Raw genomic sequence first — 22,969 nt, 5'->3', positions numbered from 1 at the left:
CGATTTTTTTATTAAATAATTTACTATTATTATTTAACTCAATATAGAGAATAATGAGAATGAAATCCACAACTCTGTTATCGGTAACAGAATCGACAGCTTGTCATCGCTGGCCAGCTGTTGTAGGGGAAAGAAAGAGCGCATAGCGGATTGAGAATAAAGCGACATTAATTAATATATATTTTATACTACTTGAAATCAGAATCGGCCAAAAAGAAATCCGCAGAACAGAAGAAGATGTCGAAGTTTCTGGGCGTGCCGCTAAAGAAGCCGTCGGAAGTCGACGTAGTCAAGCCGCTGAACAATCTCATTCAGAGCACCTACAACGGTGCGACGGAGGAAGAGAAAAGCAAGTACTCAGAGGCCGTAAACGAATTTTCGAAACAACGCAATACAGCGATTTGGAAATTCTTCGAGAAGTACGAGGCTTCGCTGGACATTGTATATGCGTGAGTATTATAAAGTTTTATGTGGCCTTTTTCCAGGAATCACCAGATGAGTCATCTAAAGAAAAGAGGTACCTAATCACACCCATTCCATTCCACCTGGTGCTTTTGTGTTAGTGCGGTGGTCAGACGTAAACAAGCTCTCAGATGACGTAGTCGTTTGCTAATGGATATTGTTCGGTGGTATTATTGCCTCCGGATATTGTTTTATTTCTAGCTATTATGACCAGATCTGTGCATTGGAAACAAAGATATCAGTTAGCGAACTGCAGATACCCTTCAAGTGGAAGGATGCCTTCGATAAGGGATCCATTTTTGGCGGCAAGATCAGCCTAAGTGAGTGATTCATCCATTGAGCACATATTTCGTCATTGTATTTATATTGAATCTTCAATAGCCCACACCTCCCTGCTCTACGAGAAGGTATGTGTTCTCTTCAACATCGCCGCCCTGCAGAGCAGCATCGCTGCCAATCAGCCGCTGGATTCTGATGAGGGTCTTAAACTAGCCATTAAGTTGCTCCAGCAGAGCGCTGGCATCTTTCAGTACTTGAAAGGCGCCACGCCTGCGGCGGTGCCCTCGGAGCCCACGCCCGATCTCAGCCAGGATACGCTGACTGTGTTGCAGGCTCTGATGGTCGCCCAGGCCCAGGAGGTGTTCATTCTGAAGGCCATTAAAGGTAAGCTAATACGTATTCATACTTACTATTCAATCCTTATCTATTAGATAATTTCCACTATTTGCATTAGGTGATAAAACTATATTATCAGTTAAAAGCATCTTCATACCGCTCGTTGGTAATGATTAAAAAAATAAGTGTTTTAAACTTTTGTATTTTCATAGGGTATAACCCTGTTATATGTATTATGTGATAAGAAACCTAGCATGAATCATAAGTGTCAGCGAACGATAAAGTTATCCCCACTAACTGAAGAATGTTCTAAAGAAATATTCCAATATAAGCCAAGATTAAATATTTACATCTCCTTAGATAATATGAAGGACCAAATCATCGCTAAGTTGTGTTGCCAGGCGGAAGAGTTCTACGCCGATGTGCTGCGTGCCATGCAAAAAGAGTCTGTGCGCAGTCTGTGGGAAAAGGAATGGATACCCACGATTGCCGGGAAGCAGGCTGGGTTCCATGCCCTCACTCAGTTGTACCAGAGTCTGGTGTGCCGTGCTTCGAAGAAAATTGGTGAGGAGATCGCCCGTTTGCGCAATGCCATTGATCTTTTCAAGGCGGCGCAGTCACGTGGCGGAAATGAGACCTACTTGGATGAATACTTTAGCCGGGCCAAGCGCAACCTGGCAGAGTCAACCAAGGATAATGAGTTCATTTACAACGAAATTATACCCGATTTGAGCTCCTTGGCCTCTCCTGGAAAGGCCCAGTTGGCCAAGCCATTGCCGATCGGTGTGCCCATGACTTCGAATTTCAAGGACATCTTCACCAGCTTGGTTCCTGTCGAGTTACATCGGGCTCTCACCGCCTCTGATATGCGCCGCAATGAAATCGTCAACGTGGAGATAATGAAGCTTCGTGAATCCACCCAGACTTTAAATGCTGTCCTCGCTAGCTTGAATCTTCCAGCTGCAGTGGAGACGGCTGATGGCAATAGTGGGCTTCCACCTTCTCTAAAGGATAAAGCCGTTGAGGTTCGTCAAAAGGGAGGCATTGAAAATGTGCAGACCCTGCTAAAGGATCTTCCCGAGCTCCTAAACCGTAACCGCGAGATCCTAGACGAAACCGAGCGCCTGTTAGACGAAGAACGCGACTCCGATAACCAATTGCGGGCGCAGTTCAAGGAGCGCTGGACTCGCATCGGCTCCGATAAACTGACAGAGATGTTCCGCACCAATGCGAAAAAGTATCGCGAAGTCATTACCAATGCTATTGAAGCCGACAAGGTGGTTCGCCAGAAGTTCGAAGCTAATCAGAAGGGCATTCAGCTGCTATCCTTGCCACCCGATCAAATTCAGCAATCTCTGCCATCGGCCAGCGGCAGTGTGGATCCAAACTGCTCCAGCGTTCAGCGTCTCAAGAAGCTGATGGACGACGTAGAGACCATTAAGGCGGAGCGTGAGGCCGTTGAATCGGAGCTTAAAGGGGCCACGTTCGACATGAAGGATGAGTTTTTGATTGCCCTTCAAAAGGACGGTGCCATCGATGAACCAGCTTTGTCATTAGCTCGTATTGGCCAAGTGCTCAATCCCCTACAGCAGCAGGTGCGCGAAAGCGTAGACCGCCAAAAGACGTTAGTGGCCGACATCCAGAGCGCTCACGGAGACTTCGTCTCCGAGACTGGAAGCTGTGGCAGTTCGCGGGACACATTGTACCAGGAGCTTGCTACCGCCTACGATAGCTACATAGAGCTATCCGGAAATCTGCAGGAGGGTACTAAATTCTACAATGACCTCACACAGCTGCTGGTCGTGTTCCAAAACAAGATCAGCGACTTTGTGTTCGCCCGAAAAACGGAGAAGGAGGAGTTGCTCAAGGATCTGACCACGGAGTCAAGTCGTCAAGCCTGTCCGGCCACTCCGGCTCTGCCATCCCATTACGCCTCCACATCGGGCAGTGGCAGCGGTAAGTATGGGTTATTCGTAAAATAACAATGTAATCAATGTCTTGCTTTTCATCAGATATTCCACCTGGTTCCGCACCCGGTGCGCCGCCTGTGGCATCAACAGGTAACATTCCATATCCGGCCCAAGTACAAGGTATGCCCGTACCATATGGGGCACAGCCCGGTATGCCTTATCCCGCCTATGTGCCCGCACCCATGCCACAGAGCTTTAATCCATATGCAACCTTGCCGTATCCTGGCAGTAAGTTATATATCCCAACCATCATGAGTCTCTTATAATGATTTACTTTTTCTGCAGACTATCAGTACCAAGGATTCCCACAGGGACCTCCACCCGGTCACTACGGAACCTATCCCGGCAGCTATGCCAACCAGCAGGGCGGCTATCCCAATCAAAAGCCACCGGGCTGGTAAACGGCCATGCAGCTTATCAAGTTCATGACCACATATGCACAGCATGTTCCACCCAAGGGTCAATCGCATGGTAGTCTCAGATATGAGTCTGGATGGTGGAGAGGCAAGATAGATGGTATTCGGCATTTAATGCTCCGTGTTCTGGTTCTGTTTGGAAATTGTATGATACATGTTGATGGCTTATTGGATTTTAATCTCATATATGCAAAAATATTATCACGCATCACAGTAAACGTTCTTTCCCTATACTTTTGTGTTTTGCTATGACGCGTCACTTTGTCGCAGTCTTCGGAAGAACTCTCTCTTCATTCCGGCAATGACCCGCGGAGCACACATGCTGCTCACGAGGAGCTCCCAAGTGGAACTGATGGGAGTAAGCTCTGGTGGGATGGTACGTGCTTGAAATCTCTTAGAGTTGGAGTTTAAGAGCTTTTTGTACTCCTCGTGGGGGATCACCTCTAAAGGGCGCACATTCAGATTGATGCTATTTAGGATGCTCTTCCAGTCCGCCTGGCTGAGGTAATCTGTTTCCCAGAGCTTTCGATTGCTTTGACCGCTTTCCATATTCTGAACCGCCCGCTCGAACTGGGCAAAGAGTTCGCTTGGCTTGGCTGAGATGTCTGCCAGTTGGTTGGGATTAAGAAGATATTGCTTCAACTGATCGCTTTCGCCCTTGACGAAACTCTCAACAATATGTTTGACCAAAAATTCGTCAAGGGCCAGGTCCATGTCCACTTTCAGCGGCACCCAGTAGTTGACACTCAGCGACGAGGACATGGCTTCGACGTAGTGCCACCAGTGGCGCGGGACGATGAGCACATCGCCAGCCTGCAGGTTGCAATGGTAGGCCTCCCGGCCTAGTTCTTCATATCGTTCAATCTTATCTGGATCCGGGGCGTAGAAGTTTTCTAAGCAGTAGACACTAGACTCCTCATAGGGAATCCGTGTGCTTTGCAGCGGCGTTTCAGGTGGGAAGAGTAGCCAGGACTTGCAGCCATGCACTTGCACCACAATGTTAACGCCGAAGGTGTCGTAGTGGCATGGTGTGTTGGCATGCTCCGATCCCACCCAAAAGCTAAAGTCGTTGTTGTGCTCTGCGAATCCGAAGCAGGAGAAATCGATTCCTTTCAGGCTATTGGCGGGCAACTCGTTTGCTCTCTTGTACTGGTACGCCGCCCAGTGTGTGTGATCCTCATCGAGGACGCCGTACTCACGTAGGAACTGCTGCATTCCCATGTGGCTGACTTTAGTTCGTTTCCGCTCCCATTGTGGTGTACTGCTGTCCGCCAAGGCCATCAGCTCAAAAGCTGGAGGATCGATGGCCTCCTGGTCAAACCGCTCGCACCAGTCGTGCAGAGACCCCTCGAAACACTCCCATTCCAGCGGAAATTGGTTTAGGACCAGTGGTACGCGGGTGTTTAGGATTAGATCCCTCAGCTTGGAGTTTAGTGCCATGTTTGTTGTGTATTTTTGCCGCTTGGCCAGTGTGGCTGATACCCAACCCCCAAAATAACCTTTATTATGATCCGGTCACTTTGAGACAAAAAAATGTCATGGCGGGATTATTCAACTGTGAGAACCCAAACCATTTTTAATCATTTTAATAGACTTACATACGTATCAGTTATTATTTTTTGTTTATATTTATATATATTATATTTATATTTATATTTGAAAATCTGGTTCTGTGGTTCTTTACTTATCGGCCTCCCACAGTATGTCCTCTCAGTCGAGCCGAAGCTGCTCCCAGGAAGGCCAAGAAGAGGATAACTAGCTTCATGTTGGTTGACTATATGGTTGAGGGCTAACAGCAGTCTTTTATAGTTAAAACTTTTAAAATTATTTAGGCATCACGAATTAATCCGATACACTTAGGTTACATAAGCTTATTTAATTGCATTATTAATATCCATAACTACATCTTTACATTTAGTAAAAATATCGTTTTTGATCTATCAAATAGGACCATTTTCAAAAATTATATATACTCGTATAAATGGTTTTCATGGATAACCTTCTATGAGCCGATAAGGGCATTTAAAAGGTATATGTTTCTTCTTTCATTAAACGTTTTATTATATATCGTTTACGTGCACGAAAGTTTAACTTGAAATTTAGAAATATTTACTAGTAAATAAATAATGACGGATGCAATTTGCCTTGAGGGAAGCTACGGACGAACTCCGAATAAAGGTCCTGGCTTGCGGGTGGCAGCCGCCTCGGGGGTCATCGGATTTTCGGGGATTCCGCCCAGAAGGGCCAGAACTAAGAAATGAATTTGACATTTTTAAGCTTCTGCATTCCAAATAATAAAACCACAGCGAACTCATTCGTTATGGCAAGGACTGTAATTTTTTTTGACTTTTGGAGAATTTAGTTTGGACTTCATCTTATTAAATATTGTATTAGTTCTGCTTATTTAATGTTTGAAATAGTATAAGATATTTTTTTAAGGAGTCTTTTTCTTGTAAGGGTAATAAAAAGTTCCTTTGAATTTAGTTTCTGATCATGATTCCAGTTGCTTGTGTTTGGAGTGCAATGCAAATACGATTAGGCAAAATGTTTGTTTAATTAGTAAGAATTTCGAATTACATAATTGCAATCAAGATTGCGTGAAGAACTTGTTCTCCAGATCAAGTTGTCCAGTAGTTGCAGATAGGCGGCACACGCAAACGAGTCTTGTTTGAGATCGGTTTGGTTTGGTTTAGAATAGTTTGGGCTGGCTTGGCTGGGACTCTTGGCCTGAGCCACACTTTGAGATAATTATTTTGATATGACAGGCGGAAATGGCGTTAACAAGTGGCAACGACTGCGACCAGCATTTGTTGCACATTGGGCCAAACGAATGTTATCCGACATTTGATTGCCAGAACGGTTATCCCATTTCCACTGATGACGGCCATAAAAAATCAATGAGAAGGTCCCATCCTCCATTTGTCATAAAAGTGATTTACGTCTCAGTCGCGAAACTACAAGTCATTAAATCTACTTAAGCCCCGTACTTAAAGTGCCACGGATACGGGTGAAAAGTTCAACGCTCGTGAGTCAGCAGACTGAGAATCAGAATCAGGAAAACATAAGCTGCAAAAAACAATTATGCGAAAGAGTCGCCAAAAAAATAAAAAAAAAGTTTACACACCGAAGGGAAAAGCGAAATTAAGAAGGAACAACATTATTTATGCGGCAGTTTGGAGGTGTGCCGTCTGTCTGACCGATTTTTTGTCATTATAGGGCTGTTACTTCTGGCGACTTGGCGCTGTCTTATAAATATGTATCTGAATCTCTGTCTGCGGCTTTATCTGCCGAATGAGAAACTGCGCATGCGCACGCTCGCCCCGCTTCCGCTTTTTCATGTCCAATCTTAAATCTTCCCATAGGTCTTAGTCAGAACACGCCCGGCTTATAGCTTCTTATATAATTAGCTCGATTTTTGTTTTTTTTTTTCTGATTTTTTGCTCAGTTTGTTCCGCTGAATGGTCTCTGTCGTGACAGCAGCCAAATTTGCAAGACACTCACCTTTCCCCATCCCTCTAGATCCGACTCGACTTCACCTTTGTCCAAGTCAATAAACTTGGAGCAGACAGTTCCGCCCCCTTTGCGGCTCTTTGTCTGACTGCCAGGTACTTAAAGGGATTGCACTTAAAAATCAGTCAATATTTATTTATCAAAACAAAATCGTTCATGCACTTAAACCTAGCTTGATATATGCCATAATTTATTGCTTGCCGTAGATGCTTAGCTAAATGCAGTTTAGGCTGGTCATTCGGAGGGATTCCCCTTCACAAGGCTTAGGCTAACAGATATGTCTCCAGGTCAATTTAACATATTCAAAATTTAATGGCAGACTTTAAGTCCATAGTATTATTGCTTGATTTGTCTTAGTGAATAAAACAGGTTGTGCGATACTTCGGGATAATTTTGTTCGTTGGCATTTTAAAATTTCAACTAAAATGCATATTTCAGACTACCTTAATATCTTATTAGGTAACGTTTTTATCGAATTATTGTTTAAATCTCAAATGAAGCTACTAAAATAATAAATTAAGATTGACCTTTCCTGTGCTGGTTTAACTTATTGATTGATATACGGCATACCCTCCTCGCTGGACCAGCCCATCTGTTATTGTATTCATTGCCGTTGTATAAAAATAGACTTTACTCCTCGCAATTGTTAAACAGTTGCTGGAGTGCTCAAATATAGTCGGGATTAACTCAGAAAGGATTCCAAGTGGAAATTGGACGGAAGAGGGGAAACCCCTGGTTAAAAGATTAAAAGCAGAACGCCCGGCACCACAGTCTTTCGAGGGTATTTAGGAGGCCCAATTAATCTGGATTACGATATGATGTTCTGATAGAACTGCGGCTTATTCTGGTGCTCCTTGATGACGTAGAAGCCCTTGGGCTTACCATTGCCGGCGAAGTACTTGTGGAAGCTTTGTTTGCTTACCGCTTGGGCAGGTGCATAGTACGTAGGAGATTTTGGTTTGAGGGACTTGCGGTACTTGGCCTTTCCGCCACCCGCACTGAAACCCTTCTCGGCGGTCTCATTTTCCCAGGGTTGGCGCCAGGTGGGCACACTTTGTATGTCCAACAACCTATTTCGATCCGCTGCCGAGACGTGGGCAAAGTGGGGCTTTTTAGAGAGAGCTTCCTTCAGGACGGGGAGGTTCCAGTGGTAGATGCGACCGGGCCGGCCATTCGAGCTGAAGGGAAACGAGACCTGCAATTGAAAGCGCACTGATTAGACAACATTACCCGTAGACTGCGACTGGCGTCCCATAAATCAGCCGTGCTCTGGCGTCTAAATCAGGAATACCTAGGCCCACTCGCTGGCGGAGTGGCTCAAACAAATTGCATTTTTAATTGAAGCTCGGACTTGGTTAATGGCCTGCATATTAATTTCTGGTTCAGGTATCGCAACTCCAGAACTCTAGAGCTCCGGAGTCGTGAGAGCGTAATAATTTTCGTGCCATTGCCTGTCCGACATCGACTGACATTGACACTTGCTGCATTAATTCAGCGCCCAAGCTCCACAAAGGCCATGTATTACAGCTCGGAATGCTGTATGGTATTGGAACCTCTAGATCTCTTTAGACCACGAGATACCCACTGGCCTGAATGACCCTATCGAATGGCTATTTATAGGACAGCTAACCAAGGTCCAATATACCCATTTCGGGCATTGGGGGTAATACGCATAAAAATAGCAACTGCAAGACGCATGTTCTTGGCCTTCTTCGCCGACTGCTACCAAGTCTACAAAATGGGTAATCCATTTCGCTTCCACATCAGCTTCTCTTCTCCTGGTTCTCCCCTCACTGTTTTGCAATTTGTTTTATGCGCATGCGCGCCGATGTTTATCGTGGTCTAGGTCCAAACCTGGCCAGATCTCCCCAGATCGACTTGGGTGAGAGCCAGTTTTAGTCATGGCCAGAAGGGGCCAGTCAGCCAGAGACAGAGTAACAACCAGAGCCAGAGCCAGAGCATTGTGTGTGTCTATGGTGTAACCTAATGGAATCCCGTTTACCTTTTTCCCGTTAGCTTTCAACGCCGACGCCTCGGCAACAAGCGATGTTGCTGCTGGAGTGCTTGATGTTGCTCGTGTGTCCGCTGATGTTGGTGCTGCCGCTGTCATCTTGCTGGGTGCGTTACCTTTGCCAGACTTGTCCTGCTGATCCGCCACAGAATTCTTCGCACCGGGTCCTGCATAGTAGTGCATATTTGGCGGCAATTTGATGATGAACATGTGTGAATCATCGCGCGAAGAATGGCGTCGTGACTCAACCGCCAGTCGCTTCCTGTTGTGGCTGTTGGGCGCCTTCACCTTCATGAAGCCCATCTGGCTGCAACGACACAGTGGAGTTTTAGAATTGGTTTTGTATGGAGCAAGATAGATTGGGGTGAGGACATTGTGGTGGAGAATGTCTGGAAAACGTTGTAAGAGTTTTCCATGAATATTTCACTATAATTATGGCTTGGCTAGGGGGATGAGTTGGACACGGGACTTTAATTAAGCCCAAAATAAGAGACGTTTACCAAACCTCAACCTGTCTTACTTAGCAGGGAGGAGAATCTAGCTTTAATCTCTTGGCGTTGTTATTATCATATCCCAGCTCATAGATGCGTAACTAACGTTGGGTAAATTACCTATCACTTGTCCAAGAATTGCCATTACACATTTTTTTAAATCTTTGTAATCGTTTTATAAGACAGCTTAATTACGACGCTGTGTTATGGCTTAATTAATGTTACAATATTAATACACTGAGAATCTTTTAAGATTAATTTCTATATTAAATCATTTGATACGAAAAAAAGTTCTGTAAGCAAAATCAGCATTTAATCATTTTGATTAAGACATTACGACTTTTTGAATAAAAATCCCCTAACACTTTAACTCACCTGAGCATCTTCTTGTTGAGGCCGTGAGCACTTCTGGCCAGTTGTTTGGGCTGTTTGATTGGTGTCAGAGGACCAGATCCCGTTCCCAGTCGCTTGTCCAGCCTCTTGGTCTTGTGCAAGTGGGCCACATCCTTGGCCAAGACTCGCGTTGCAACTGCTCCTGAATTGCTGGCACCCTGGGCCATCGAAGCGACGCACAGAAGGCAGTAGAACCTGCGGGATCGAAACTGCTTTTATGGCCATCGTTTTATGGGCTGACATTGCTCGTTTTATGTGCGAAATTCTATAAGGGATTAGGCTGCCTGCGGCTTTTGATTGGACCCCACGGCCAGGCCAGGTTTTCAGGGTTCAGGGTCGTTCTGGCGGCACTCGCTTTGACAGGTGAGATGCCTCGAGGTCTTAATTTCGAGTCGGTGTATCTTTCCGTTTGGTTTTTGGGTGGGGCCCAGGCCAGCGTGAAAAGCAACTCCTCAACTTTAAATAGATGTTGCCCCTGCCACTGCCCCTGCCCCTGCCCATGCCCCTACCCATACTTCTGCCTCTCTGTGAAACTGAAAACCACTGAAAACTACTTGCTGTTGCTCGAGTGTCAAGTAATAATAAGGAAGAAAGCGGAAAACAAAGCAGATAAAAATGCAAATAGGCACGTACAATTACAGGGAAAACAGGGGAAATGGGAAGAGGCTATCATGGGTGAAAGACAAACGTTCTGGAGCTGGGAAATCCTAGAGGCATGGGAGCATTAGAACCAGCTACATATCTCCGGGGGTGTTGCAATCACCGATACCTTAGCTCAAAATACCACAATAGGTAATTATATTGCTGGACTTTCAGCAGGTCTTAGAGTCTCTTAGGAGATCCACCATCGACTTTGTCAAGAGAAATGCTATTGACCGACTAAGCGCCTAGATAACACATACGAGTACATATGGTACGATATAGAACTGCAGCCCGTTGGCGGTCTTGCGCTCGTTACAAATTATCATGGAAATTGGCTGGGTTTTATGCAATAAATGTAACCGAAGGCCAGTCGACGTGCCCGGCATTCTGAGCCAAGTCTTAGCCTCCAAGCTCAAAAAGATAATGCATGCAAAAAAAAACTGAAAACAAAAACCTTAGAACCCAAAGAAGCTGCATAAATTTCGAGTGCAAGACAGAAAGGAAACTGTGCCTGCAGGCGGGATTAGAGGCCAGTCAGGAGCAGGAGCTGATGGACTGGAATGGGGGCCAATCGATTTTGTGGATTGCAAATCCATGGGAGCCCAATCGATAGCGCCCAAATCAACACGTACTTAGCAATGGCCACCACATGCTGCCATCGTCTGGAGTTCCTGCTCTCCATACCCACCTCCATCCACATCCTCACCCCCAAGCCCATCCACATTCACATCCCGATGCAAGCCAAACAAACACCCCAGGCGGGTTGCTCCTACTCCTTTTGTGTCCTCTGTGTCTGCGCTGTGGTTTTTGTGGCCATTTTCATGTTAACTCTGTATTGATAAATTGCAGAATAAGTGAATGCATTTTTTTTTATTTTTATTTTGTAGCTGTTGCTGACGTTGTTGTTGTTCTCGTCCTGGTCCTGGTCCTGAACATATGCGGCATTTTTGAATTATTAATGAATTGCCAGCACAAAGGAGCCCGCAGCCATACAACACGAGAGTATACAACATGAGGTTGCATGTTGGGTTCTCTGAAGACAAAGTTTCGTAAAGGGTTTCGTGTGAAAATTCGGCAAAAAGCCAGCTCACATCACACCACCTTCGATAATTTTGAACTAAGTATAGGCTAAGATTTATTATTCGGAACCTCACAGTCCTAGGAAATTATTGTAAGGGAATAGTCTTGTCAAAATTGCACGTTGTATAATTGTTGTGATTGGCAGAAAGAGTCAAAATGCGGTTCGATCTAAAGGATTTGCTGTTGATGTCCATGTCTATATCCCCCAATAGTGTAATACGCCGGCACAAGCGATTTAAGTGCGGCAAAGTGAGGTGAGTTCGGAATCAGGGGCTTAGGGTGACCTTTTACCAATTAATCAGTTGAACCCCGAAGTTTCCTGGTCCACTATGAGCTGCAAAAGGGAAAGCTAGTAATCCGACAGGTGAAGATGATTCGTCACACTCCCTCCTTGAGCAGCCGACTGCGAAAGCGACTACGACTTCTGCAGCGGGTGTTAAAAAGAGAGAGTGAGATCAGTGATGGACCTGAGAGACCATTAAGCCAGGAGGATGAGCTAATTCCGACCTCTTTCCATCACAATTCCGTAGCCGTGGGCACAGATCTCGCCTTTGACTGTACTGCCAGTCAAACTCCTTACCAGGAGTGGGTAAGCAGCCAGGTGGATACCTGCGACTTGGTTGAAACCATTTCCAGGGATCAGCAAACCTTTAGCCCTCTACAGCAATTTTCAAGCATTGCTGTGGGCACAGAGCTAGAGATGGATAGCTCAGCCTCTCAAACGCTCCACCAGGAAAGGATCACCAGTCAGGTGGATACCTCTGACTTGATCCATTACATTTGTAGTGATCAGCAAACTTTTAATCCTGGCCAGCAAACCTTAAGTATCCAAACAGATAAAAAATCACTGCAAAGTCGGGCCATTCAGTTGGAATTCTCCACTAAGACCTCTTCCACCCAAATCAAGTTATCCACCGCCAGCTTGGGCACTCAAATAAAGCATCACTTTACCAATGCTACTGTCCAGACAAATATAGATACCCAGGACGTAAATACGCAGACCTACGATGTCGAAGAAGAGATCATTAAGCCTCATATTCAAGCTCTTTATCTCATCCACGACTCCATCAAAAATCAGAGTGACCTTATACACAACGAAGTACTGGAGGCTGTCAACCAACTGGTTGATCTCACCCTGCTCGAAGTGAAGAATAGGCGACTCGAAAGGGACCTGCCCAGGGAGGCTTCACTGGAACCAATGACACCTATCCCGTCGAACCAGATCGGGGATAATTTGCCCTTGGAGAAACTGTTATCCGAGACGGAAAAAAATAAGCTTTTGGGGATAAAAAGGTAAGGGCCACGTGAAGTCACAATCTAATGACTGAATTATTTTGAAAAATAAATTTATATGAGTGGTTTCAGAATAAGTACTTCTTAGCTCATTTAATATTTAGGTATTTCAAATCACTTTTTTAACAAACTCTGCACATTTGTTCACTCTAACTGGTCATGGCATCATTAAAACAAAATAACCCAGCTGTTTTTGTTAGAAATTCCACATTTTCTTGAGAAAATTCATTTAATTGAAAAATAAATTCGTTTAAATCTTGTAATTATTAATAATACATTTTTTCTGAAGAACAAATTTTATGGGGGTGAAAAAAAATGATTTCCTTTATGCCAAAAAAATTTTTAAAAGAAATTGCAAAATGAATACAAAAATGTTCCCAAAAAATATTAAGACGTTGTTATAAAAACTTGTGTAAGATTTCTGCAGTGTAACTTTGCCATTCAAATAACAATAAAATTTCTTCTCGAAGCTGATTTAGCAGCCAACTAAAAGCCTTGTCCCTCATCCACAGAGGCAGCAAGGACAAGAGGTGGTCCGTGTGGAACTGTACGATGAAGAGCAAGCGCTTTGGTCAACACATGCACCGTAGCAGGCACCGGGTGACCAGCCAGTAGGTGACTCAGACCTATATCACACCTCATCCCACTTCACCAACTCGAACAATCCATACTTATTCTTTGCCCGCAGAAACCAAGAAACCCAGACTGAATTCCTGGAGGCAAAGGAGGTGGTCAGTGTAGAAATGGCTACGCAGACGGAAAAGGAAAGGAGCCGCTGGACTCTGAAACGTAACTAGGAACCTTTGGCTTCCTGAACTTCCAATCCTGTGAACTTACCCCAGCAGCCAGGCCGCCGTCTTCATCCATGTTGGACTCATTGTGATAAACTTGTGTTTTTTGTTTGGCACTTTTAGTATGTGGCAAGCGATGATTTCATTTAAATAAGTCGAATCAGAGTCTCAAAGTCTTTTGGTTGTGGCGCCAAACGTTAGAAAACTGCATCTAAAATCGTGTGAGTAACGAGCGGGGTTTTGGTTTTGGAGTTCGGAATTCGGATTTAAGTTCGTAACTCAGCTGCAGACACGTCCGCACACGATAAAATCTCGCCAAAGACTGAATGAAGCGGGCCGGTCGTCGCCGTTTATGCCACAGAACGAAACGAAACCACCGTGTGGGTACGGGTATTTCAGCTGGTTGCTGCACCACGACCAACTAACCGTAATGACTAACCGCATTGGTTTGACCCTACCCTAATACAATCACTCTGGTTCTAGGAAAGAAACCTCATCCGAAATCCCATTTCAAATAGTTTTAAATTAGTATGCAAATAAGATGTAAAGTTCTTAAGCTTACTATTTTTTTTTTAATTTTTTGGGTTAATTGGTATTATGGCCAATAGGACTTATTGCAAAAAAGGATATAAACTTCTTAATGGTAGTTTAAATAATGCATAAAAAAAAGGAAGTTAAGTAACAAGAAATGATTAAAAATTATTAAGGCAGTATTAAAAAAACAAAACCAAAAAAACCAAAAAAAAACTGATTTTAAAATTAGTTTGTACAATATACTTATAGGGTATTCAGAATTCGATGATTTAAGAACAATTCTTGTTTCTTTCTTCTTTGCCTTTGGTTATTCGTGGAGTGCCTTCGACTTCGAGTTTAGAGTTCGGCTTTTTGTTTACGTTCCCATTCCCCAACCCGCTCCCCTTTCCACATATAACTTACCCATTTTTCCGGCGGTATGCAAAAAGCAACAAACAACAATAACAAAAGTCACGCTTAACGACTGTGACGTCGTCGCGACTTGGCTAGGTCCAAACCCTCTTTTTCCCCCGGCTTCCTCTTTTTGCCACGTTCATACCACTCTTTGTATGGACTGTGTCCAGTCTGCAGATCGGGACCGGCTTCTAAAAGGCAGGCCAAATAATAAACATGCAAGTGCCGCATGGCGTGGCATAGAAAAGAATAAAGAGTGGCAGCCAAAAAGTTGGAGTCGGAGTTGGGGTGTGAATGTGCGGAGACATCTGTGACATCCCAGGAAACTTGGGAGTAGCCAGGCTCGCTGATTGATTACCAGGATGGTGAGGTGGTCCATGGTCCGCAGTCCATGGTAAACGCCCCCGTGGAAAAGGGGTTGCAGTTTAATTGAGATTTATTTATGGTATGTGCGCGGTCAAAGACAAAAGAACTCGGTCTGCCCAACCCATTGCAGCCCATGCCACTAGAATATCCAATCCCAATCCCAGGTCAGGTTCCCATCAGGAGCCACGTCCATAATAACGAGCAAACAATGCGCAACGTTCCCGGGATCTCTGGCAATATTTGGACAGTGGGCAATTGAAGAACTCCAATTGTGTGGCTGCTGTTTTAGTGGTTGTTATCGATGATGTTGTGTTGCCGAGCCACTTCAGCACTCCAGCACCACCAAAAGAATAGAGTGGGGCGAACCAACGGTTTGGGTTTGGGATTGGGTTGAAAATTGGGTGGACGCCGCCTGCTTGTTATTGTCAATTGTTGGCTATGAGTGGCATTGGTTTTGCTTTTGCTTTTGGCATTGGCTTTGAAAGTGGCAGCCTTTGTTTTGGACAAGTTAACAGATTGCAATTGCAATTCCAGGTGGGCACTGTTTGAGTGTGTGGGTGACATTCTAACTGTCTGAATCTGGCCTGGAATTCGTTACTTCCATTCTCATTCCATACCCATCATTGATTTTGAGTTCGGGGCTAAGTGGCAGTTGCGGTCTACTCATACAGCAAGTTGGCCCAGCTCACTTTAACTACTACACGCAAAAAAAAGTTTAGCTTTAAACTTTTATTAGAGGAAAAATTCATTGGGAACCTAAAATTAAGTTAGTTGAAGAATACTCCCACCCATAAGTCAGATTTTGTGTTGTTTAAAGAAATAGTTAAATTAACACTTTAAATAAAATTAAAACAATTAATATATGCAAATTTTTCTCTCTGCAAAACCAACATCAAAGTAACGCCCACCTCGAGTTCAGCTCGTTAGGCCCAATTAGGCATTAGCAATTTCTGGCTGGTCAGCTCGTTCTAAAGCGGAGCACAACTTTCACTTTAACTGCGAACAATGGCTGCAAATTCGCAGACATGAACTTACAAAAAGTGAACAAAAAACCACAACAAAATGGCGCAGACAGCGGATAACAAAAGAAAAATGGCGTCTTCTTCCTTCCGGTCTGCCAACTTATGATTGAGGTTGCCAAAAAGTTTACCATAACACAAAAGTAAAGAATCGAAGAAAATGGAATAGAGAAACTTTGCCTTTTGGAAACCCTGCCCTCTTGGCCGTAAAGAAAACCGCCTTTCATAAAGCTGCCATAAAAAAGTGTGCTGCGAGGCAATCATTTCCCAGAAGTACCTAGTATACAAGGTACTTGCAAATTTCCACAAGCTGCCGCAAATGATTAATGTCAATAAACGTTGGCCGATGGAAAAGCGCTGGAATCATTCAAGAAAGCTGCCAGGTTCTGGGTAGCCCAGTCATGTGGGTCGTGAACCTGGCGAATCGAGGACAGCTCCGATCCACGAGCGTCGTGTGGGTGCACAAGTTCAAGTGGTGCGGTGGTTGAGGTGATTCTGGTGGTTCTTCTGATGGTCAGGTGCCGCGGTGGATAACCTCGATAAGTTGAAAATTGCCGGGCATAGGCACATACATGCACTGAGCAAAAATTTTTTAAAGAGATTTTAAAAAATATTTAAGCTTTGCATTGTTTTTAAGTCAATATAATTTTGAAATTTGTAATATATCAGTCTAATCCCCAAATTGTGGTTTTAAAATTAGGTCAGAAAGGTTCTCGATTTATTTTTTTTTTAGATGTATGTATAGATGTTGCAATTACGGCCGCCATGAGGCAGCAATTTGGTGGGAGCAAAAATCGGGTACGCCTCCCAACCACGATAATTAGCTAGGCGATCTAATGAGGAATTCGAAAGTGGCAACGCCTGCGCCTTGGGATATGACAACTGTTTTTTTTCCTACTTGTTTTTTCACTATTTGTTAGCCATGCCAGGCATGTCCAGCAATTTCACCGCTCGTTCAAACGGCGGCGGCATTTGCCTATGGCTTATTTTATTTGCCACGTCACACCCGCCGCACATGCGCATTGCTCAGTCAATGTGACAGGTGAAGCAGGGAAAACCTTTTGGCTTGGGAAACCTGTGGAGCACGCGATCCGATCCGATCCCAAACGAACCGATCCAAAAGTAATGGAATGCTCAGCTTTAAGGGTCATTGTCATCGCATGCAGACTGGAGGATTCACTCCCATGTGGCGGAGAGTCTCCAATTCAATTACCAACCAACTGCATTCTGCATTCCAGGTGGCCCCACACACAGCGTCCCATTCAGTTGCAATTTAGCTAACGGCGGTTCTGCATTTAAGCCATATTTGGCTGGATCCGGTAAATGCTTTCAGACGCCGTGATTGACAGCCGCAAGAAATCGTGGAAATTGAGGTGTTGACAGAGTGTCAACCAAAAAGGATCTTGCCGATCTATATTAAGCACTGGATCGCATTTGATAAGCCATGGAACTTAACCCAAGTCACCTAAGAATCATAAATTTAACATTCTTATTTATAAGTTACAGAGCGTGCCTTTTAGAAAATATCTAGCGTATTTTTTAGTTGTTTTACTTCCATTGAAAAATAATCACTTGATGTGCTGCAATCCTACGTGTCTAAGCTAAAAAATTTGAGATAATATTGTTTTTTTTATTTGTTCAACCATTTAATAGCAATTTATGTCTTTCTAAAAGATTAACAAAAAAGTAGTTCAACTTTTTTTTTTTTTAAATTTGCAAGAAACTAGGATGACAACAGGACACTGAAACAAAAGTTATCAGATATCCCATAAGATCTAAAGTTTTTAAGTGAACGCGCCAATTTTAGTACTAAAATCTAAAAATACTAAAACTACAAATGACTTTTGTATTTTTTCTTCGGCTTTGTGCTAATTTTACTAACCGCCCTGAAACGGTCCCACTGCAAGACAATCGATAGACCAACATATACTACTGTTATCGATAAGCGTCTATGTTTTTTTCCAAGCGAAAATTTTGTTAAAAAAAATTACAAGCCTCAGAATTGGTGTAAAAATGACTTCGTTGGACCCGGCGCCAAACAAAACTTGGGAGCTGTCCCTTTACGAGCTGCAACGCAAGCCGCAGGAGGTGATTACGGATAGCACGGAAATAGCGGTGTCCCCGCGGAGTCTTCACAGCGAGCTGATGTGTCCCATCTGCCTGGACATGCTAAAAAAGACGATGACGACTAAGGAGTGCCTACATCGCTTCTGCTCCGACTGCATCGTCACCGCCCTGCGATCCGGAAACAAAGAGTGTCCAACTTGCCGGAAAAAACTGGTTTCGAAGCGCTCCCTGCGTGCTGATCCCAACTTTGACCTGCTAATCTCAAAGATCTACCCCAGTCGCGAGGAGTACGAGGCCATCCAAGAGAAGGTGATGGCCAAGTTTAATCAGACGCAGTCGCAGCAGGCGCTGGTAAACTCCATTAACGAGGGCATCAAGCTGCAATCCCAAAACCGACCGCAACGATTCAGAACCAAGGGTGGCGGTGGAGGAGGCAATGGTAATGGTGCTGCAAATGTGGCAGCTCCTCCGGCGCCTGGTGCACCCGCTGCTGTGGCCCGTAATGCTTCCAATCAGTTGCACGTTCACGACACAGCCTCCAATGATAGCAACAGCAATACCAACAGCATAGACCGCGAAAACCGAGATCCAGGCCACTCGGGCACCTCGGCAGCCTCGGCCATTACAAGCGTCTCCAATGCAGCACCGTCCTCTTCGGCGAACTCGGGCGCCAGCACTTCAACCACCCGAATGCAAGTGGACGACGCCTCCAACCCACCATCTATGCGAAGTACACCCTCGCCGGTACCCTCTAACTCGAGCAGTTCTAAGCCGAAACGCGCCATGTCTGTGTTGACTTCGGAGCGGTCCGAGGAGTCAGAATCGGACTCACAGATGGACTGTCGGACCGAGGGTGACTCCAACATTGACACCGAGGGCGAAGGCAATGGCGAGCTGGGCATCAATGATGAAATCGAGCTTGTGTTCAAGCCCCATCCCACAGAGATGTCCGCGGATAACCAGCTAATACGGGCACTTAAAGAGAATTGCGTGCGGTACATAAAAACCACGGCCAATGCCACGGTCGATCATCTCAGCAAGTATCTGGCCATGCGGCTCACCCTAGATCTGGGCGCCGACTTGCCGGAGGCCTGTCGCTTGCTCAACTTTTGCATCTACGTAGCTCCACAGCCCCAGCAACTAGTTATCCTGAACGGCAACCAGACATTGCATCAGGTCAACGATAAATTCTGGAAGGTAGGGTACTCCTCAGTCCACCCTTTTCTAAGTCTCAATCTTATTTATCTTCTGTTTCCAGGTTAACAAGCCGATGGAAATGTATTACTCGTGGAAGAAAACATAAGCATTACGAAAGTTTATTTGTATTAGGCCGATTATTTCTAATGGAAATATCTCTAGCTGTAGAGCTTAACACGTATATAAAACATTCAATACAAAGCAAAATAAATTTGATTATAAGTAAAGTCTTTTTTGGTTTTACAAATCTTATCTGTTCTTCGAAGGCTAAAGTCATTGAACTCCCCCCTGATCTTTTTGGGGTTTGGATTTTGGGATCTAAAAAATAATGAGTCCAGAATACAGAAAAAGACAATGGAAATGGCCGCATACAGGATCAGGTATTTTATTTCTCAACTGGAAATAATTTCATACCTATAATGCGTAACAACATTACAAAGCGTATAATATAAAAACAACTATATATTTAATGTTAAGTAAAAAGGTATATGTTCCGTATCTGTGGGTTTAATAGAATGTGAATGTTTGGTGAGCCTTGGCTCTAGCACGTCTCGGAAGCCACATTAAGATTAGGAGGACGGTTTCCGTTTCTTCGTTGTATGAATATGACTAAGCTGCGGTCTTGAATCCAGGGTGACGATTGTGGGATCCCCTAAGGCACTGGGGAAGGTGATAAGAGGAGCTATGTTAAGTGCGGATCTCCAAAGGTATTCAAGTGACTTTGGTAGGCGTTGCACAGTGAACACAAAAAGCATAAATTTCCACCGACTATATCATTTCGGGACCCGACGCATCTTATCTGCAATGGCGTCCCTGAAGCACCGAAAATCGCTGCTGGCCTCGATTTCGTTGCGACATTTGCCCTGGATGCGATAGAGACCGCGGTTGATGTCCGTCCGGTCAGCGCTGAGCATGCGCCTAGAGAGATCCTGCTCCAGATCGTAGGGCAATCCCAGGTCAACCAGTTCGTCCACCTCGTCCTGGGTAAATGTGCGCTGGTGCTCCGCCAGAAACTCGGCGCACTTCTCGTAGATATCTAGGTACTGTTCAGCCTCGTCCTTGTCACCGGAGCGCCTAGTCTCCATGAACTTCCGAAGCAGTCGGGTCGCCTCTGGATCTAGAAGGGTCTCGTGGACGCTGTTCGAAAGAGAGTAGATCCTCCGAACCTCGGCGACGGTCATGTCGCTGCATCCGCAGAAGCACTTTATTAGCTGCAGGGTTTTGTTCTAGCGATATGATATGAAAATTGATGATTAAGCCACTTCCGGTTCGCCTTATCCATATGTCTATTCACCTTGTACGAACTGCAGGCCATAACGAATAGATTTTCTGATGTCCTTTCTTTCAATTTTTAGTTATACTCAGTGGCTCATAACTCGTCCTCACAGCCGGTAAGATTATTTTACTCCAAATTTTATTGGTCAACAAAGTGTGATTGCGCAGAGGTGCGCCAAAAATACAAAGTTTTTTGTTCGATGATTTATATCTGGTCTGTCTAAATATGCTTGAAAATTTGATACCGCCTTTTTCAAACCCAAGTTATAAGTGAAAAAACAAACTGTTCGCAGTGAAATAATAAAATTAAATTATCCACGATAACGTTTCTCTCTTCAAAGATACAAGTTTGGGTTATGGCAAATAAGAAATGGAAATGGATGGACTCTATACAAAGTCAAATTGGGTCCATTCCCATTTATTAGATGGGATTGGATCCTTTCAATATGTTCGATCGTAATGGGCTTCCCCATCAAGTTTTCCTCAAAACTTTTAGGCAGGTTCAGATGTTTCCACTTAGCATCGCCTCCATCAAAGAGGAGCTTTGCCTCCTCAAGGAAACTGCTGGCACGCAGCAGCACGCTCTTGATAATTTTAATTTAGACCATTTCTATGTTCCATTGGGAAGAAACGTGTAGATCCCTTACTTCACATCACAATTTTGACCACTTCTGCTTGTAATTCGGATCTTGACCATAAGCAACCCATATTTTAAAACAATCCTGACATTAATCTTTTATAAAGACATAAAAATGTCGTCAATGAAATAAAGTTACTTGAAACAACAGAAAGCTTTTGCTTATCAATTAATTACTCGGTTTTATACAGTTAATAAGGAAATTATAACAATCCCAAACTTTATTTAAGAAAATACATAAAATGAAATAAAATAAAAGTCTGCGACTCAATTGCACCTAGAGCTTAGACTTTAGGGCGTTCATTAACTTCTCCAGCTTTAGGGCCTTCTGGAAATCGCCGCTGATCTTCAGCTTGCCGGTCATGTAGGCGGGTGCCGCCTTCAATTTTCCGGAGAACATGTCGAAGAAGTTGTTAGAGTTCATGGTCAGCGTAGCGTCGGGATTGGATGGTGGTGTTCCGGATCCACAGGACCCAGACCCGTTCTTAAGGTCAAGGAACCAGGTTCCCTGCTCAGCGCCACTAATATTAAACTGAAAGACGGCCTGCGTTTTCGAGACGATCTCCGGCGAGAGAAGAGATTCGATTTTCTGGAACAGCTGGGGTATCTTTGCACTTCCTCCATTTGCAGGAGCAGCAGAAGCACCTCCTGTCGGCGCGACATCATCAACCGGAGCTCCCTTCGCTTCAACGAAGAAGTCCACCATTAGTTTGTCGGCGTTTTCGCGGAAGCAGGCGTAGTCCGTGAGATCCGTAACTCCCGCTGACTCCAGCACCTCATCGTCCACAAGAAACTGACCGGTGGCCTGTCTGGGTTCTCGGCTAAGGATGGCGTAGGCAGCATCGGCCATAATCTCCGGCTTGCGTGACCACTTGGCAGAATCAGGACCTGTAAGCATCTCTATTGCCGCCGTGTGGATAGCAGTGCGCGGCCATAAAGCATTGACGGAAATTCCCTGGTCGCGAAACTCTTCAGCCATGCCCAGCACGCACATGGACATGCCGTACTTGGCCATGGTGTAGGCCACATGCGGGCCAAACCATTTGGGCTTCATACTCAACGGAGGCGAGATGTTGAGGATGTGGGCGTGGTTGCTTTTCTTCAAGTAAGGAAGACACTCCTTGGACACCAAGAAGGTGCCGCGTGTGTTGATGTTGTGCATCAGGTCGTAGCGCTTCATATCCGTATTAGGGGTGCTGGTCAGCGAGATGGCGCTGGCGTTGTTTACCACAATGTCAATGCCTCCAAACTTGGCTACCGCTGCCTCCACGGCTTTGCGCACTTGTACCTCATCTCGCACGTCCACGACACAAGGATAGGCCTTTCCTCCAGCTTTCTCGATCTCTTCTGCCGCCGTGTAAATTGTTCCTGGTAGTTTGGGATGCGGTTCCGCTGTTTTGGCCGCCACCACAATGTTGGCTCCATCGCGGGCCGCCTTCAGGGCAATCTCTTTGCCAATTCCTCGGGAGGCACCTGTGATGAACAGAGTCCGTCCTGCCAGTTTTCCTGTGTTGATCATCTTGTCCAAAGTTTATAGACCGTTCGCTGTGAGATCTTGATTCCCACTGGTAACGGTGATACTGCTCGAAATAAATACTCCAAGAGAAAGTCCAAAGTACAGATTCAACCGATTTGATCCACAACAAGTCGGCAAGCGATAGAGCGGTAGCGGCATCTTGCTCTCTCTTTTTTCCCTGTGGGGTCGTGCTCATGTTAGAAGTGGATGCATGTGAATCACGCACGAACGCGGAATTAAATTTTAACCGTATTTTCACTATTCTAACTAACAGCTTTGGAGACAAATTTT

The 22,969-nt window shown here is 44.8% G+C and overlaps 7 protein-coding genes across 9 annotated transcripts; 3 read left to right on the top strand and 4 right to left on the bottom strand.

Moving 5' to 3' along the window:
- Positions 1-94: 94 nt before the first annotated feature.
- LOC108115845 (programmed cell death 6-interacting protein) lies at positions 95-3,696 on the top strand. Its single transcript, XM_017227458.2, has 6 exons — positions 95-449; positions 664-782; positions 844-1,125; positions 1,438-3,033; positions 3,090-3,275; positions 3,333-3,696. Exons 1-6 carry the CDS (start codon positions 238-240, stop codon positions 3,446-3,448), a joined length of 2,511 nt encoding a protein of 836 aa, XP_017082947.2. The 5' UTR covers positions 95-237; the 3' UTR covers positions 3,449-3,696.
- On the bottom strand, positions 3,574-4,917 carry LOC108115848 (HSPB1-associated protein 1). Its single transcript, XM_017227462.2, has one exon. The coding sequence runs from the start codon at positions 4,901-4,903 to the stop codon at positions 3,710-3,712; it is 1,194 nt and encodes a 397-aa protein (XP_017082951.2). The 5' UTR covers positions 4,904-4,917; the 3' UTR covers positions 3,574-3,709.
- Positions 4,918-7,087: 2,170 nt separating this feature from the next.
- Positions 7,088-14,142, bottom strand: LOC108115849. Its single transcript, XM_017227463.2, has 4 exons — positions 13,721-14,142; positions 9,851-10,063; positions 8,976-9,291; positions 7,088-8,168 (listed from the first exon to the last, which is right to left on the bottom strand). The coding sequence occupies exons 1-4, from the start codon at positions 13,759-13,761 to the stop codon at positions 7,782-7,784; spliced, it is 957 nt and encodes a 318-aa protein (XP_017082952.2). The 5' UTR covers positions 13,762-14,142; the 3' UTR covers positions 7,088-7,781.
- Positions 11,625-13,838, top strand: LOC108115846. Of its 3 annotated transcripts, none has more exons than XM_017227461.2 (4): positions 11,626-11,844; positions 11,906-12,883; positions 13,396-13,498; positions 13,572-13,680. In XM_017227461.2, exons 1-3 carry the CDS (start codon positions 11,747-11,749, stop codon positions 13,496-13,498), a joined length of 1,179 nt encoding a protein of 392 aa, XP_017082950.2. In that variant the 5' UTR covers positions 11,626-11,746; the 3' UTR covers positions 13,572-13,680. The 3 variants fall into 3 exon arrangements, with proteins under 3 accessions (XP_017082949.2, XP_017082950.2, XP_017082948.2); XM_017227459.2 differs by having other exon boundaries at positions 11,627-11,844; positions 13,396-13,494; positions 13,572-13,838; XM_017227460.2 differs by lacking the exon at positions 13,396-13,498 and having other exon boundaries at positions 11,625-11,844; positions 13,572-13,838.
- A 3,756-nt stretch (positions 14,143-17,898) lies between the features above and the next one.
- On the top strand, positions 17,899-19,477 carry LOC108115878 (E3 ubiquitin-protein ligase RING1). Its single transcript, XM_017227518.2, has 2 exons — positions 17,899-19,250; positions 19,312-19,477. The coding sequence occupies exons 1-2, from the start codon at positions 18,000-18,002 to the stop codon at positions 19,354-19,356; spliced, it is 1,296 nt and encodes a 431-aa protein (XP_017083007.1). The 5' UTR covers positions 17,899-17,999; the 3' UTR covers positions 19,357-19,477.
- Positions 19,478-19,619: 142 nt separating this feature from the next.
- Positions 19,620-20,684, bottom strand: LOC108115879. Its single transcript, XM_017227519.2, has 2 exons — positions 20,545-20,684; positions 19,620-20,476 (listed from the first exon to the last, which is right to left on the bottom strand). The coding sequence occupies exons 1-2, from the start codon at positions 20,563-20,565 to the stop codon at positions 20,024-20,026; spliced, it is 474 nt and encodes a 157-aa protein (XP_017083008.1). The 5' UTR covers positions 20,566-20,684; the 3' UTR covers positions 19,620-20,023.
- Positions 20,685-21,348: 664 nt separating this feature from the next.
- On the bottom strand, positions 21,349-22,837 carry LOC108115886 (hydroxysteroid dehydrogenase-like protein 2). Its single transcript, XM_017227529.2, has one exon. It carries the CDS (start codon positions 22,679-22,681, stop codon positions 21,440-21,442), a length of 1,242 nt encoding a protein of 413 aa, XP_017083018.1. The 5' UTR covers positions 22,682-22,837; the 3' UTR covers positions 21,349-21,439.
- Positions 22,838-22,969: the final 132 nt, after the last annotated feature.

Source organism: Drosophila eugracilis, unplaced genomic scaffold (assembly GCF_018153835.1).
Source record: "Drosophila eugracilis isolate 14026-0451.02 unplaced genomic scaffold, ASM1815383v1 contig_367, whole genome shotgun sequence".
Taxonomy (NCBI): domain Eukaryota; kingdom Metazoa; phylum Arthropoda; class Insecta; order Diptera; family Drosophilidae; genus Drosophila; species Drosophila eugracilis.
The sequence above is the reverse complement of the archived record's forward strand: the minus strand, read 5'-3'. Positions and strand labels throughout refer to the sequence as shown.